Source organism: Diabrotica virgifera, chromosome 3 (assembly GCF_917563875.1).
Source record: "Diabrotica virgifera virgifera chromosome 3, PGI_DIABVI_V3a".
In the NCBI taxonomy this organism is placed as follows: Eukaryota; Metazoa; Arthropoda; class Insecta; order Coleoptera; family Chrysomelidae; genus Diabrotica; species Diabrotica virgifera.
The window spans coordinates 123038395-123051313 of NC_065445.1; the positions used below are offsets into that span (position 1 = coordinate 123038395).

The 12919-nt window shown below is 33.9% G+C and overlaps 1 protein-coding gene across 1 annotated transcript in view; it reads right to left on the reverse strand.

Moving 5' to 3' along the window:
• The window catches only part of LOC126882077 (cytochrome P450 4C1-like), a 67928-nt gene that overhangs the window by 24451 nt on the left and 30558 nt on the right, over positions 1-12919 (reverse strand). The window contains exons 4-5 of the mRNA XM_050646906.1: positions 11480-11570; positions 1717-1902 (exon numbers count right to left, since the gene is read on the reverse strand). Of these exons, the coding sequence (XP_050502863.1) occupies positions 1717-1902; positions 11480-11570 (277 nt within the window). The remainder of the gene's footprint in view (positions 1-1716; positions 1903-11479; positions 11571-12919) is intronic.

Here is a 12919-nt window from a genome sequence, read left to right on the forward strand (position 1 = left end):
ATATCGGATCTGATCTGATCGGAGAAAAACGGATCCAATAGGGCTTTTCATCTATTGTCATTTGTTTCGAGCCTCTGTCAAATATCGTATAATCCGTGTATAATATTAATATACACGGATTATACGACATATGACAGAAGCTCGAAACAAATTACTGTGAATGAAAAGCCCTATGTAGGCACCCACATGTAGTACTAATTATCTACAATTACTAAATGTTCGTAAGTTTCCTCTGGATCGCGGAAGGTTCGTCAAAATGAAAAATGTTAACGAACATTAACCGCGCCACGAACGCGCGGCGCTCACACGGCGCGGAGTTCGCGGCGCGGATATGTATCTCCGCCTTTAGTATTGAAAAACTTTATCTTTATAAATATAAATATTCTGGCAAGTGTCCGATTTAAGTAAAATATCATGCAATGATTTGTGACATTCTTAAAACCCTATATGACGTGAAAATTAATGACGCACTGAAAGAAGAGTTTGGTTTGAAATATATATCGTCGGCCTCATATGAAAAGTGCCTAAGTCCCAAAATAAGCAAAAATGAGATTTTTGCGCCATCTGATTAATATTTATGGTACGCAGCAAGACAAAAAAGTTAAAAAAAGTCAATAGATGTCGCTAGAACCACAAAAAAGAATTCTACCCAACTCCACGCCGTTGGGTGAATCACATGAAACTTGCCGAAGTCCATCATTGTCATTGAGGTTAGATATACTTTTGCTGCGTTGCTATGTTATATCTTCAAAAAAGGTATTATAAGCTAATATATTTTCATGGAAATAGTGTAAACTTATTGAAGGTAAGTTCAATTTGATCATATTATTATAGTTTTTGTGTTAACTACATTTAAGTAGCATTATTATCCTTAAAACCCCACATTTGTTTTTCTTGTGGGACTTAAGCATTTTTCACTGTTTATTTTTAGCGACTTTTTATGGAGTTACGCATATTTCTTCATGAGATTCGTTATTAAATGTGCCTAACTCCAAAATTTTTCCTTATTTCAAAAATGCAAGTTGCTTAACTCCATTTTTAAAGTAATAATATTTTAAAAATAGACTTATCTTTATGAGAAGGCTGACGAACACTATTCTAAGTAACTGTGTCAAATAAGATAAAGTTTTAAGTCAAAATCATTCTTGAAATCAGTTTTTTTCGTCTCCGGTAAAATTTGTTAATTTGGACCTAGGCACTTTTCATATGAGGCCGACGATATCTCTATATCTGGTTTTGTCACTCCGAATAGGGCTTTTCAGTGCTTCTCATTTGTTTCGGGAACTTATCATATATGTCGTATAATATTATATTATACATATACGACATATGACAAGTGCCCGACACAAATGAAAAGCGTTGAAAAGCTCTATAAGAAGCGGACAAAATCTTGAAAAATAAAATTCCAAACAGTTGAATAAGGTCTGTTACGTCGGTTAATTATTAATTTTTATATAATTGAAAAACAAGAGCTCACTGTAATCAAAATTCATAAGAGATTTGTTGAAGAATTTGATTATAAAGGAGACAAAAAGTGTATACGTTTGAAAATTATAAGGAATCTCGAATTCGTCATATTCAACAAATCTAAGTCTAATCTAAGCTTTCCAAGTTTTTTCATATACACTAGTCTTTCTATACGAATTCAGTAGATTTTTGCAAATAATTGAATTTGAATTTTTAAACACACATTGTAATAATTGTTAAATTAGGTACCTCCAATTGAGTATAAAGTAAATTCAGTGATAGATTTAGTTACATCTATGTGAGGAGCATCAGATAATTTCATCAAATTATCAACCAATATTTGTGTTTCTTTGTTTAACATCCCAACGAATTCCTGAAGTATATTAAAATGGAACGCCGGCGTTAAAATTTTTCTTCTTTTATTCCATTTTGTGCCTAAAATAAAACAAACGAATTTCAAAAGATTTAGATAACTGTAACATATATTAATTTTAATTATCTTAATTACCTACAATTTCAATATTATAATTATTACATATACAGTCGAACCCGCTTATTAGAGTACCGCTTATAGGAATATCCCGGTTTAAGGAATATAATTTTGAGATCCCGGAACATTTCCATTTACTCCTTAATAAATTTAACCGTTTATAGTAATACGTTTTAGTAAAAGAATACCGCTTTATCTAATAATTCTAAGTTATTACCAAAAACTTTTTACGTACAATTTCCCACAAATTTATATGTTTTTTGGTTTATAGGACCTGTCGAAAATAAATTTTATTTCTTACTTTATTATGGGTACCAATTCTACCTTCCGCCAAACATTTACCGATCGTAAAGTAGGTACCTACTTTTTCAATTGTGTAAATATTCTTATTGCTCACCCACCACCCACGTCGTTGTCTGTTTAGATTTTTAACAATTGGAAGTCATAAATAACCGCTTGTAATATAATATCCGCTGAAATTTTCTGGAGGGTAAAACCAATGTCAATTTTTATTTATTATATTTTAGAGCAACAAGTGACTAATATCTTATGTAACAAAGCAAATAGTCTCATATTACCGATTATTTTTCCAGAAAAAAAGTAAGTCTGTTGTATGTAGGTTAATAAGAAAATATATATAAGTATATCTACATATTGCATACATTTAATACTTATTTGTGTAGTTATGCATGCACAGATAATGTAGTTTGGTGTTTTAATAAAATAAGTAATAGTTACACTAGGTACTGTATTATTGACATAAAAAGAAATAAAACCATATACATAATAATATATGTACATAACGTCAGTGGCGTAGCTGACAGGCCCGCAGGGCCCGCAACCCTTAAAGCCTTCAAGCTTAATACTTCTATGTTTAAATTGGGGACCAAAACATATTTCCCAAATAAGCATCAAAATAGGGAATTTGGAAGGAAATAATGAAGCGGGTAATTGACGTAACTCTTACTGTTTTCGGGTGCAATTTAGCATTTCGTACTTTCGTGGACATGTTGGTAGTTTAGATGAAAGTGAATCACAAAAAGCTAATTTTTGTCGGTGGTTCTTTTACTAGTTAAATATGATCCTGCTTTAGCTAAATTAATCGATAAAAACAATAACTAAAAAAACACATTACAAAACGAAGTTATAAATTTGCTGGCTCAAGAAACTGAAAACGAATTGATCAATTTAAAAAAAATTGTTTTTATTCAATAATTCTTGATACCACGCAAGATATTTCGAAACACGATCAGCTTAATTTTATTTTCTCGTACGTAACTTGCGATGAAAATAATTTATCTTCTGAAGCAAAAGTTGTTGAAAGTTTTTTGGGATTTATTTGCATGTTAGACCAAAGTGCAGAAGGTCTTGTAAATGAAATTTTAAAATTTATACAATCAAAGCACTTTTCCGTACACAACCTGAACCTAGTGTTGAATGATGCCGTTGCTGGTGTACAGGAGTTGGTTTTTTTAGGATATAAATAAAAGAGTATGTTTTTTTAGTGCAAGTATTAAATGATAGTTACTATGTACTATTATGACTGGATCCATCGCGTTTGCCAACACTTAAAAGGTTATGTGAAACCCGGTGGTCATGCAGACATGATGATGTTATGGCTTTGCGTCGAGCTTTCCGACAAGTAATAAAATCTTTAACGAAAATTTCATTGCTATCTAAAAAACGATGAAAAATTATAAGTTAATGCATTATTAGAGCATATGAATAATTTTGAATTTGTCGTTATAAGGAAACAGTAGCGATCAACAGGTAGCAAGAAACGCGTTCCAAGATTGCGGCTCCAATTTTGAATATTTTGTCGAGATATTTGGCACACATATTCGTAATATAATAAAGAATGGCGGTACAGAGGCCAATTTCAGAAATATGTTAGTATGTGGAAATGACTCTATAACTAAATAAAATATTGAAAAAAGGAGCCTGTACCGCCATTAAGAAAGACAAAAAATACACTTTCTTCAAATAAACTTTTTTATCCCATGCCTAGATTTTGTGTAATCTTGGAACTACTAAAAATCGATTTTTTTATAACAAGAAATCGAACGCCACTGACTTGGCAACATTTCGCGCCTATGTGTATAAAAATTATTGTTTTTGATAGTATAAACGTCACTGTCAGTGTCGAATTACCGACGCACTGTTGCCTCACTTTTGAAAGTTCGCAGAACTTCCGAATTCTTGGACCACATTTGTTGCTACCTGTTGATCGCTACTGTATCACCTTAACATTACTATTTAATCTAAAATAATAGGTACTTAACTTTATTAATCTAACATCTACACCTTTGCAATCTGAAACGGCAGAGTTAACGGTCGCCCTACAACTTTTTGAAAAAACTCTTGATAATCTTCTAGAAATGAGAAATTCGTTTTACGAAACTTTAGCAAACGCAGCAGGAATAGCAGAATAGTGGGGGGGTATTATACCGGAATTCAAAAATAAACGGATAAAATGTATATAGTATATTGTGCAACAAGTGCAGGAAGGTACTAATTTCTCACGAGTTTGAAAAGTTGCGGTACGAGCGCAAGCGAGTGCGCCAATTCAAACGAGTGAGAAATTACCTTTCTGCACGTGTTTCACACTATACTTTTTCTACAAGCACAGTTTTTCCTAAAAATAAAAATCACAATTTCCAAACGACGATTAATTATAATAGGTACCTATGTGATAAATTTTAAACTGTATTTAATTAATACCTACTAATCAATTTAAATTCCTTATACCTAAATAAATTGCACAGAAATCAGTTAAAAAATTAATGCACTGCCTTAATTTGTTTAAATTTAAACAATTATTACACATTATTGACATTATATTTATGCAGTCACGGATTTACACAAAACTCTCTTGCACAGGTTGCTAAATCCTTATTGGTTATTTGATAATTATAAAATGTTTAATAAGAATAAAATTGTAAAATAAAACAGTTGTAACATCCATAATTTAGTTTCTATGCTATAGTTAAATATAATAATTATCTTATAGGTTATATATTTGTCTAAAGTTTAACCACGGATGTAAACAGAATATAACGTTACTCAGAATGCGGTAGTCCACGGATGTAAACAGAATATAACGTTACTCAGAATGAGGTAGTCAACTGTGCAGAAAAGAACTTTGCGGCACAGAAACGTCACTTTGCGGCACAGAAACGTCACTTTTCTGCACACTAATGTCAAATATCTTATACTGTGAGAAAATATCAAGTTTGCTAACATAAAACCGTGCAGAAAAGTGCACTTTGAATAGTGGTTGTAGAAAATAGTTATTTTCCTAACAAGTGCAGAAAGTCATACTTTTCCGCACGCGACTGCAGTTTGCCGAACGACGCGAAGCGAGAGTTCGGCAAGCAGTCGAGTGCGGAAAAGAGACTTTCTGCAAGCGTTAGGAACAATATTTTTTCTACGAGTCTTTAAAAAATGAACAAATCTTAATCAATTCATTTAATTAATATGAAAATGCATACACAAATTAATTCTTTGACAAGGTTGTCAAAACCAAACTTTCAGCATAATTGGTTAGCATGACGACGATCTTGGTTTCCATGACGACGATTCAAAACCACTGTTATTCAAAATTATGTCAAAATTATTTTTTTTCATCGAATTCTCAGTAGTAATTGCACAAGAGCTCTGAAATTATTGAATTTTTCCCGAGTGACACTTTGACAGTTTTAATTTCACGAGCCGAAGGCGAGTGAAATTATGCCAAAGTGTAACGAGAGCCAAAATTCTATATTAATTTCAGAGGTCGAGTGCAATTTGTTGCGATTATTTCATGAATAAAACTGTTCAAAACCAAAATTTTATTGTAATTTATTTATGTAAGTACCATTAAACACACAGTTTTTATAAATATTTGACGATTGAAAGTCATCACTTTTATAATTTTTAAAACATTAATTGTCATTAATGTCACTGAATGTATTTTTTCGTAGCAACGAAGGGCATCTGACGTAATATACTTAACGACGGGAGATTATCAAAAATTATCGATTTAATTCAGATTTCTGTAGCTTTCTATTGGTCAGAATCTCCTATGAATGAAATAATCAGTAGTAATTGCACAAGAGCTCTGAAATTATTGAATTTTTCCCGAGTGACACTTTGACAGTTTTAATTTATTATGTCAAAGTGTCATGAGAGCAAAAATTCTATATTAATTTCAGAGAACGAGTGCAATTTGTTGCGATTATTTCATGAGTAAAACTGTTCAAAACCAAAATTTTATTGTAATTTATTTATGTAAGTACCATTAAACACACAGTTTTTATAAATATTTGACGATTGAAAGTCATCACTTTTATAATTTTTAAAACATTAATTGTCATTAATGTCATTGAATGTATTTTTTCGTAGCAACGAAGGGCATCTGGCGTAATATACTTAACGACGGGAGATTATCAAAAATTATCGATTTAATTCAGATTTCTGTAGCTTTCTATTGGTCAGAATGTCCTATGAATGAAATAATCAGTAGTAATTGCACAAGAGCTCTGAAATTATTGAATTTTTCCCGAGTGACACTTTGACAGTTTTAATTTCACGAGCCGAAGGCGAATGAAATTATGTCAAAGTGTCACGAGAGCAAAAATTCTATATTAATTTCAGAGGTCGAGTGCAATTTGTTGCGATTATTTCATGAATAACCAAAATTTTATTGTAATTTATATGTAAGTACCATTAAACACACAGTTTTTATAAATATTTGACGATTGAAAGTCATCACTTTTATAATTTTTAAAACATTAATTGTCATTAATGTCACTGAATGTATTTTTTCGTAGCAACGAAGGGCATCTGACGTAATATACTTAACGACGGGAGATTCTCAAAAATTATCGATTTAATTCAGATTTCTGTAGCTTTCTATTGGTCAGAATCTCCTATGAATGAAATAATCGCGTTAATTTCATTAAAACATGAACGCAATAAGATATATTTGAAATAAATTAGTAAACAATATCTAAATATTAGTTTATTGCATGTATTATAATTACTTTTAGGCCATATTAAAATATCTAAATTAACACGGGTGCGGAAAAGTAAAACGCGTGCGGAAAAGTAAAACGCGTGCGGAAAAGTAACACGCGTGCGGAAAAGTAAAACTTTCTAAACTAAAACGCATGCGCGAAAGTAGACATTTTTGCACGCTCGTAGAAAAAATCTATTAACACTAACTAATGAAGACTTATTAAAGAAAGGCCAAATATTGTCATTTACACGTATTTTAGTAATTATATTGTTATTAGTTGTTGTCGTTATGTTTATAATACAGGGGCCCACAAAAATTGTCGCGGGGGCCCCGCAATCTTCAGCTACGCCACTGCATAACGTATGTATGTATGTACATGTACATACATACTGTGTACCGTGTACGCATGTACATACAGTATGTACATGTACAAAGTGTGTTGTATTATTATGACGTATATTCGGTACATTTATTTCTGCTAGCCACCACTGATCGGTTATTAGAATATTCCGGTTATATGAATATTTTTACTTGGCACGAAGACTATTCTAATAAGCGGGTTCGACTGTATTATGTTTAACCCTGGAACTGCACACTGGGGTCTGAAAACCCTAGGCGCATGAACAGGGCCGCCGAGAGTGATGAGCGGGCCCCGGCAAGGAGTGAAGAGCGGGCCCCCAGTAAAAGTGAAGAGCGAAAAAAATTGTTTTTAATGTTTGTAGAAATAAAATAATCAATAATAAATAATAATAAACATTTCAAATTTAAATTTTATTAAGTTTTGATTTTTATAATAGTGAAAATATTTATAATATAGGTGCTTTCCGAGTTTTTTGATTGGCAAAGATGTCTATAATTTTCGAAAAATCGAATGATTTTATCAAATCATCCTCAATACACAAAGTTGCTAGGCCAATTAAGGGATCCTGTTTCATTGTAGATCTCATAGCATTTTTTATGCGAGAAAGAAAACTAAAGGATCTTTCCTTTTCAACGACTGTCACCGGTAATATCACGAATGTATCACGAATGACCTGACCTATCCATCCTCAGCAAATACCTTAAGAAATGGAGACTACCACCTTCTTCTTCTGTAGGTGCCGTGTCTGTATTCAGACGTTGGCCGTCATCATGTTTACAATTTCCTGAAATCTCTCTCTATCGGCTGCTGCGCGAAATAATTCCTCTACTGTGCAGCCACACCATTGTCTAATATTACGCAGCCATGAAAGTTTCTTTCGACCAATCCATCTCTTTCCCTCCACTTTTCCTTGTATTATAAGGCGAACCAGATGGTATTTAGGTCCTCTAATTATATGGCCGAAGTATTCTGTTTTTCTCCTCTTTATGATGCTTATGAGCAGACGTTCCGAATTCATCATTTGAAGAACATCTTCATTGGAAGTGTGCGAAACCCACGATATCTTTAGGATTCGTCGATAGCACCACAATTCGAATGCTTCTATTTTGTTTAGCATTGTGGTTTTTAACGTCCATGTCTCACAACAACAATATACAATAGGATAGACCACACATAACATTTCAGCACCTTCTTTCGAATATTCATCGACAGGTTTCTATTACATAAAACTGGTTTCCAGGTCATAAAAGCCTTCCGTGATATTTCGATCCTAGTTATTATCTCTTCATCAGAGTCACAATTTACATTTAACCAGCTGCCAAGGTACTTGAAATGATTTACCCGTTCTAACTCCTCTCCATCAAGAGAAAGCTGACCTTGATCTATATTAATCTTTCCAACTGCCATCCACTTTGTTTTTGAAATGTTGATTTTAAGGCCTCTCCGATAGCTTGCTGCACTGACTAGATTTAGTAGTGTCTGAAGATCTTGTAAATTTTCAGCAAGAATGGCTGTATCGTCAGCGTATCTAATATTGTTGATTACTTCTCCGCCTAGCCTTACTCCCTCTTGTCTGTCATCCAAAGCCTCCCTAAAGATTTCTTCAGAGTACAGATTAAAAAGGGTGGGTGATAAAACACAACCTTGTCGTACTCCACGTTTTATCGGCAGTTTTTCAGTACGACTGTCTCCAATTTGGATAGAGGCTACTTGATTGTAATATAAGTATTTCAGCAGTCTTATATCGTAGTGGTCAAGTCCTGCTGCCTGCAGGCAATCGAAAAGTGTATCATGTAGTACTCTGTCGAATGCCTTCTCGAAGTCGATGAAACAAACATAAACCTTCTTTCGGAATTCACAACTTTTTTGTAATAGAACGCGCATACAAAATAGTGCTTCTCTAGTTCCTAGACCATTTCTAAATCCAAATTGGTTATTACCCATTCTAGTTTCGCACAGAAGGAATACTCGGTTTTGTATAATACGTAAAAGTATCTTAAGTGTGTGACTCATCAAACTGATTAGTCTAAAATCGCTGCATTTGGTGGGCCTGCTTTTCTTTGGTAATGTTATAAACAGTGACTCCAACCAATCATCGGGTATTTTTCCTTCGTTGTAAATTTTGTTAAAGAAAGTAGTCAAGTAGGTAATGTTTTCCTCATCCAAAAGTTTAAGTAGCTCAACAGGGATTTGATCTGGTCCAGGTGCTTTACTGTTTTTGGCTTGTTGTATTGCTTTTATGACTTCTGACTTCAGTATACTGGGACCTCTGTCTAATTGGTTGTCACAGGTAGTATTTGGAGCATTTTCTCGAGAAGCATCGTCAAAAAGGTAACTGATGTGTCTCTCCCATTCTTTGCTTGTGTTCGTGATCACAAATTTTTCCGTCTGCGGTTTTAAGTACGTGAGCATTTTTCTGTTTTCTAATTCCGGAGGTATATTTAAGTTTCTTGTGGAGGTTGAAACTGTCATGCTTTTTTTGAGGTCTTCTATTTCTTTACATGAATTCTCGAGCCAGGATTCTTTGGCCTGTTTAATTTTTCTTTTTATGAGACTACAACCAAGTACTACAAAAACTGAAGTACTTTTAAGTTTTTCAGTCAAAGTCAGCTTTTCATCTCAACAACAAGCTGTCAAACAGAGAATTGCGAGTGTATTTTAACAACAAGCTGTTGAAATACAATAAATACCCGAAATACCTTGGGGTTACTCTAGATACAACGCTCACATTCAGAGAACACCTGACGAAAACAGCAGCAAAATTGAAAACACGCAACAATATAATACAAAAACTCTGCGGCACTACATGGGGGTCCACAGCATCAACTTTAAGATCCTCTGCTCTTGGCCTGATATATCCGGTGGCAGAATACTGTGCACCAGTGTGGCTAAATAGCAGGCATACCCACCTGGTCGACACTCAACTAAACCGTGCTATGCGTATGATAACAGGCACAATTAAGCCCACCCCTACAATGTGGCTACCCACCCTTAGTAATATAGCACCACCCAACCTACGCCGCGAACATCCATTGGTTAAAGAATACAACAAAATAATGGACAGTCGCCAGCTTCTAGTCCACAACGACATCCCCGATATTCTTGGAAACCGTCCCCGATCCAGGTTACCCCCTTTACAATCTGCTCAAGCGCTGCAGCAATCCAACTTTTACTTAAATACCCGATGGAGAGAAGATTGGGAAAGTAAGACAGATCCGCATTACCATAGTCTACCGGACATCATAGAAAAACCTGGCGAATTTGAACGTCCCCGTAAGATTTGGGCAGCCCTTAATCGAATTAGAACAAACTGTGGAAGATGCGCCAACTCCCTCTACAGATGGGGTAAACTTCCCTCGCCTTCTTGTGACTGCGGCGCTGCAAGTCAGACGATCAGACACATTGTTCAGGACTGCCCACGCAGAGCATACACAGGCGACCCTATAGATAGACTATAGACTTTGTAATGGCAACCGAAGGGTCAATCGAATATATAAATAAAAACTGGACATTTGTTTGTGATGCAATGTATAATGCATAAATCTAAATATATTCTGTGATGTACTTAAGCCATACGCTAAATAAAAAATAAAACCGGTAATATGCAAAATATTCTTAATGCAATAACGACGTTAAGAAATAATGATTCCAATTTGATATGTTTAATGTTATTAAGTAAATTTGATCTATCAATTCTTCACTGATGTCTTCTCTAGGAAACCGCGCAATGTATCAATTGTTTTCTTAATATTGTCGTTCTCTTCATCTCGGAATGTCCATTAAATGTTAAATAGCGAAAATGCCGTATTAAATCTTCTGGTTAATGTGCTTATTATACAATTTACAAATATTTCGTCAAGGTCAAAATTATCAGTCGCGTCACTATTAGGCCCAGGCAAATCATAAAAAAATCTCGCGGGCTTCTTGCGCCGTTTTTAAAATAAAACAATAAAATATATTTCAAAATAGCGATGTAAAGGTCATATTAAATATAGCCGAGTAATAAACGCATTATGCACATAAACTGAAGAGCAAAAAGAACGGGAAAAATTACGTCTTTGGTCTGGTCGACGCCGGGCCCCGGTAAAATGTACCGGCTGTACCCCCCTCTCGGCGGGCCTGAATAGAAGAAGACAATGAGTAAATAACATTAAAAGCTTACCTCCACTAGTTAAAAGACCAGTTCCCAGCCAATCATGAAGAAAGCTGTATATCAAACTCTTGTCATTGTGCTTTGAATTATTTACCACCAACTGAAAAATGTGTGATTATTATGTCAGCTAAAAATAGTGTACTTATTTATAAGTCACATTAAGTTGACTAAGTAAAAGGGTTCAACTAAGTTGAACGTTGAAAGAAGTTGAGACAATTTCTACTTTCATTCAACTTCGTTGAACAACGGGGATGGTTCATCCACATTGACGCGTCTATACAAGTTTGTCGATTAGGTTCGATTCAACCGTTTATTTTATTTTGACTTGTGCTGTGTGATTTTCGAACTTTATTACAAAAAACTTAATATTCTGTATTAATAATTTCATTTAACAATGGTAGATAGATGGAAAGACGAAGTCTATATTTCTCGACTTATATAAAAATCACGAGTGTCTCTGGAATAGAGATTTAAAATTTCCGGAAAATTGGTTGCAGGAAAAAAACCTGTTTTTTTCCGGAAAAAAAGACAAAGGAAAAATTCGGAAAAATTGAAATTTGTCACAATATAACTAAACATATTCTGCATCCCGTATTAAAATCGATAAATTTAGTAGAATCGCATATATATCTATATTATCAGAAATGCATTTTGTCTTTAAGTATATAAAAGACACAATATTAAATATTGCCCAACAGTTATCCAGACTAGTTCTCTTAATGAAAGCTTGCTAAAATATGTTGTAGAACGTTACGAATTTTGTTCTAAGCCGATTCACTTTGCAGCCAATTTTCTTGATGCTCGTTTTAAAGGAGAATAATTATTGAATGAAGACCAACTAATGGAAGCTGTAGACTTCATTTTTGAAATGGCTCGTTCACTTAATCTAGATGTAGGGAAGGTGGTGGCAAATCTAACCCGATTTAGAACAAAAATTGGATTTTTCATCCCATTAGATGGTGGCAAGGTTTGTTTACATCGCAGCCACTTATGCCAATTGGCTCCGAATTTTAAATGGACCTCCATCTACCGCCTCTTCAGAAACTGGTCAAAAAACAGATAAAAATCATCTTGTTTTATCCGTCCAGGATGATGAAGCGGGGATCGAGTCTGAATCAGATGCTTGGTCTGAAGATTCAGATTCGGACTCAGATGAAAACCACTGAGCGCTTTGGTTAGATATTGTGCTTTCTATCTTTGAAGTTTCGGTTTTGATACTTTCAATAATATTATAATTTTTAACCCTTTATACATGTTTGTACTTATATCTTAGATATTAATAGATATTATTAAAGTATGTAGTTCCTGCATTTATGTTTACAATATATATATATTTAACCGACTTTAAAATTGGTATTTTTTCAAGTTTCAAGTCTCAATTAAAAAATATTTAAATTTTCCCATTTTTTTTCAATTTTTCCAATAGTTTGGAAAAAAACGGAAAACTTG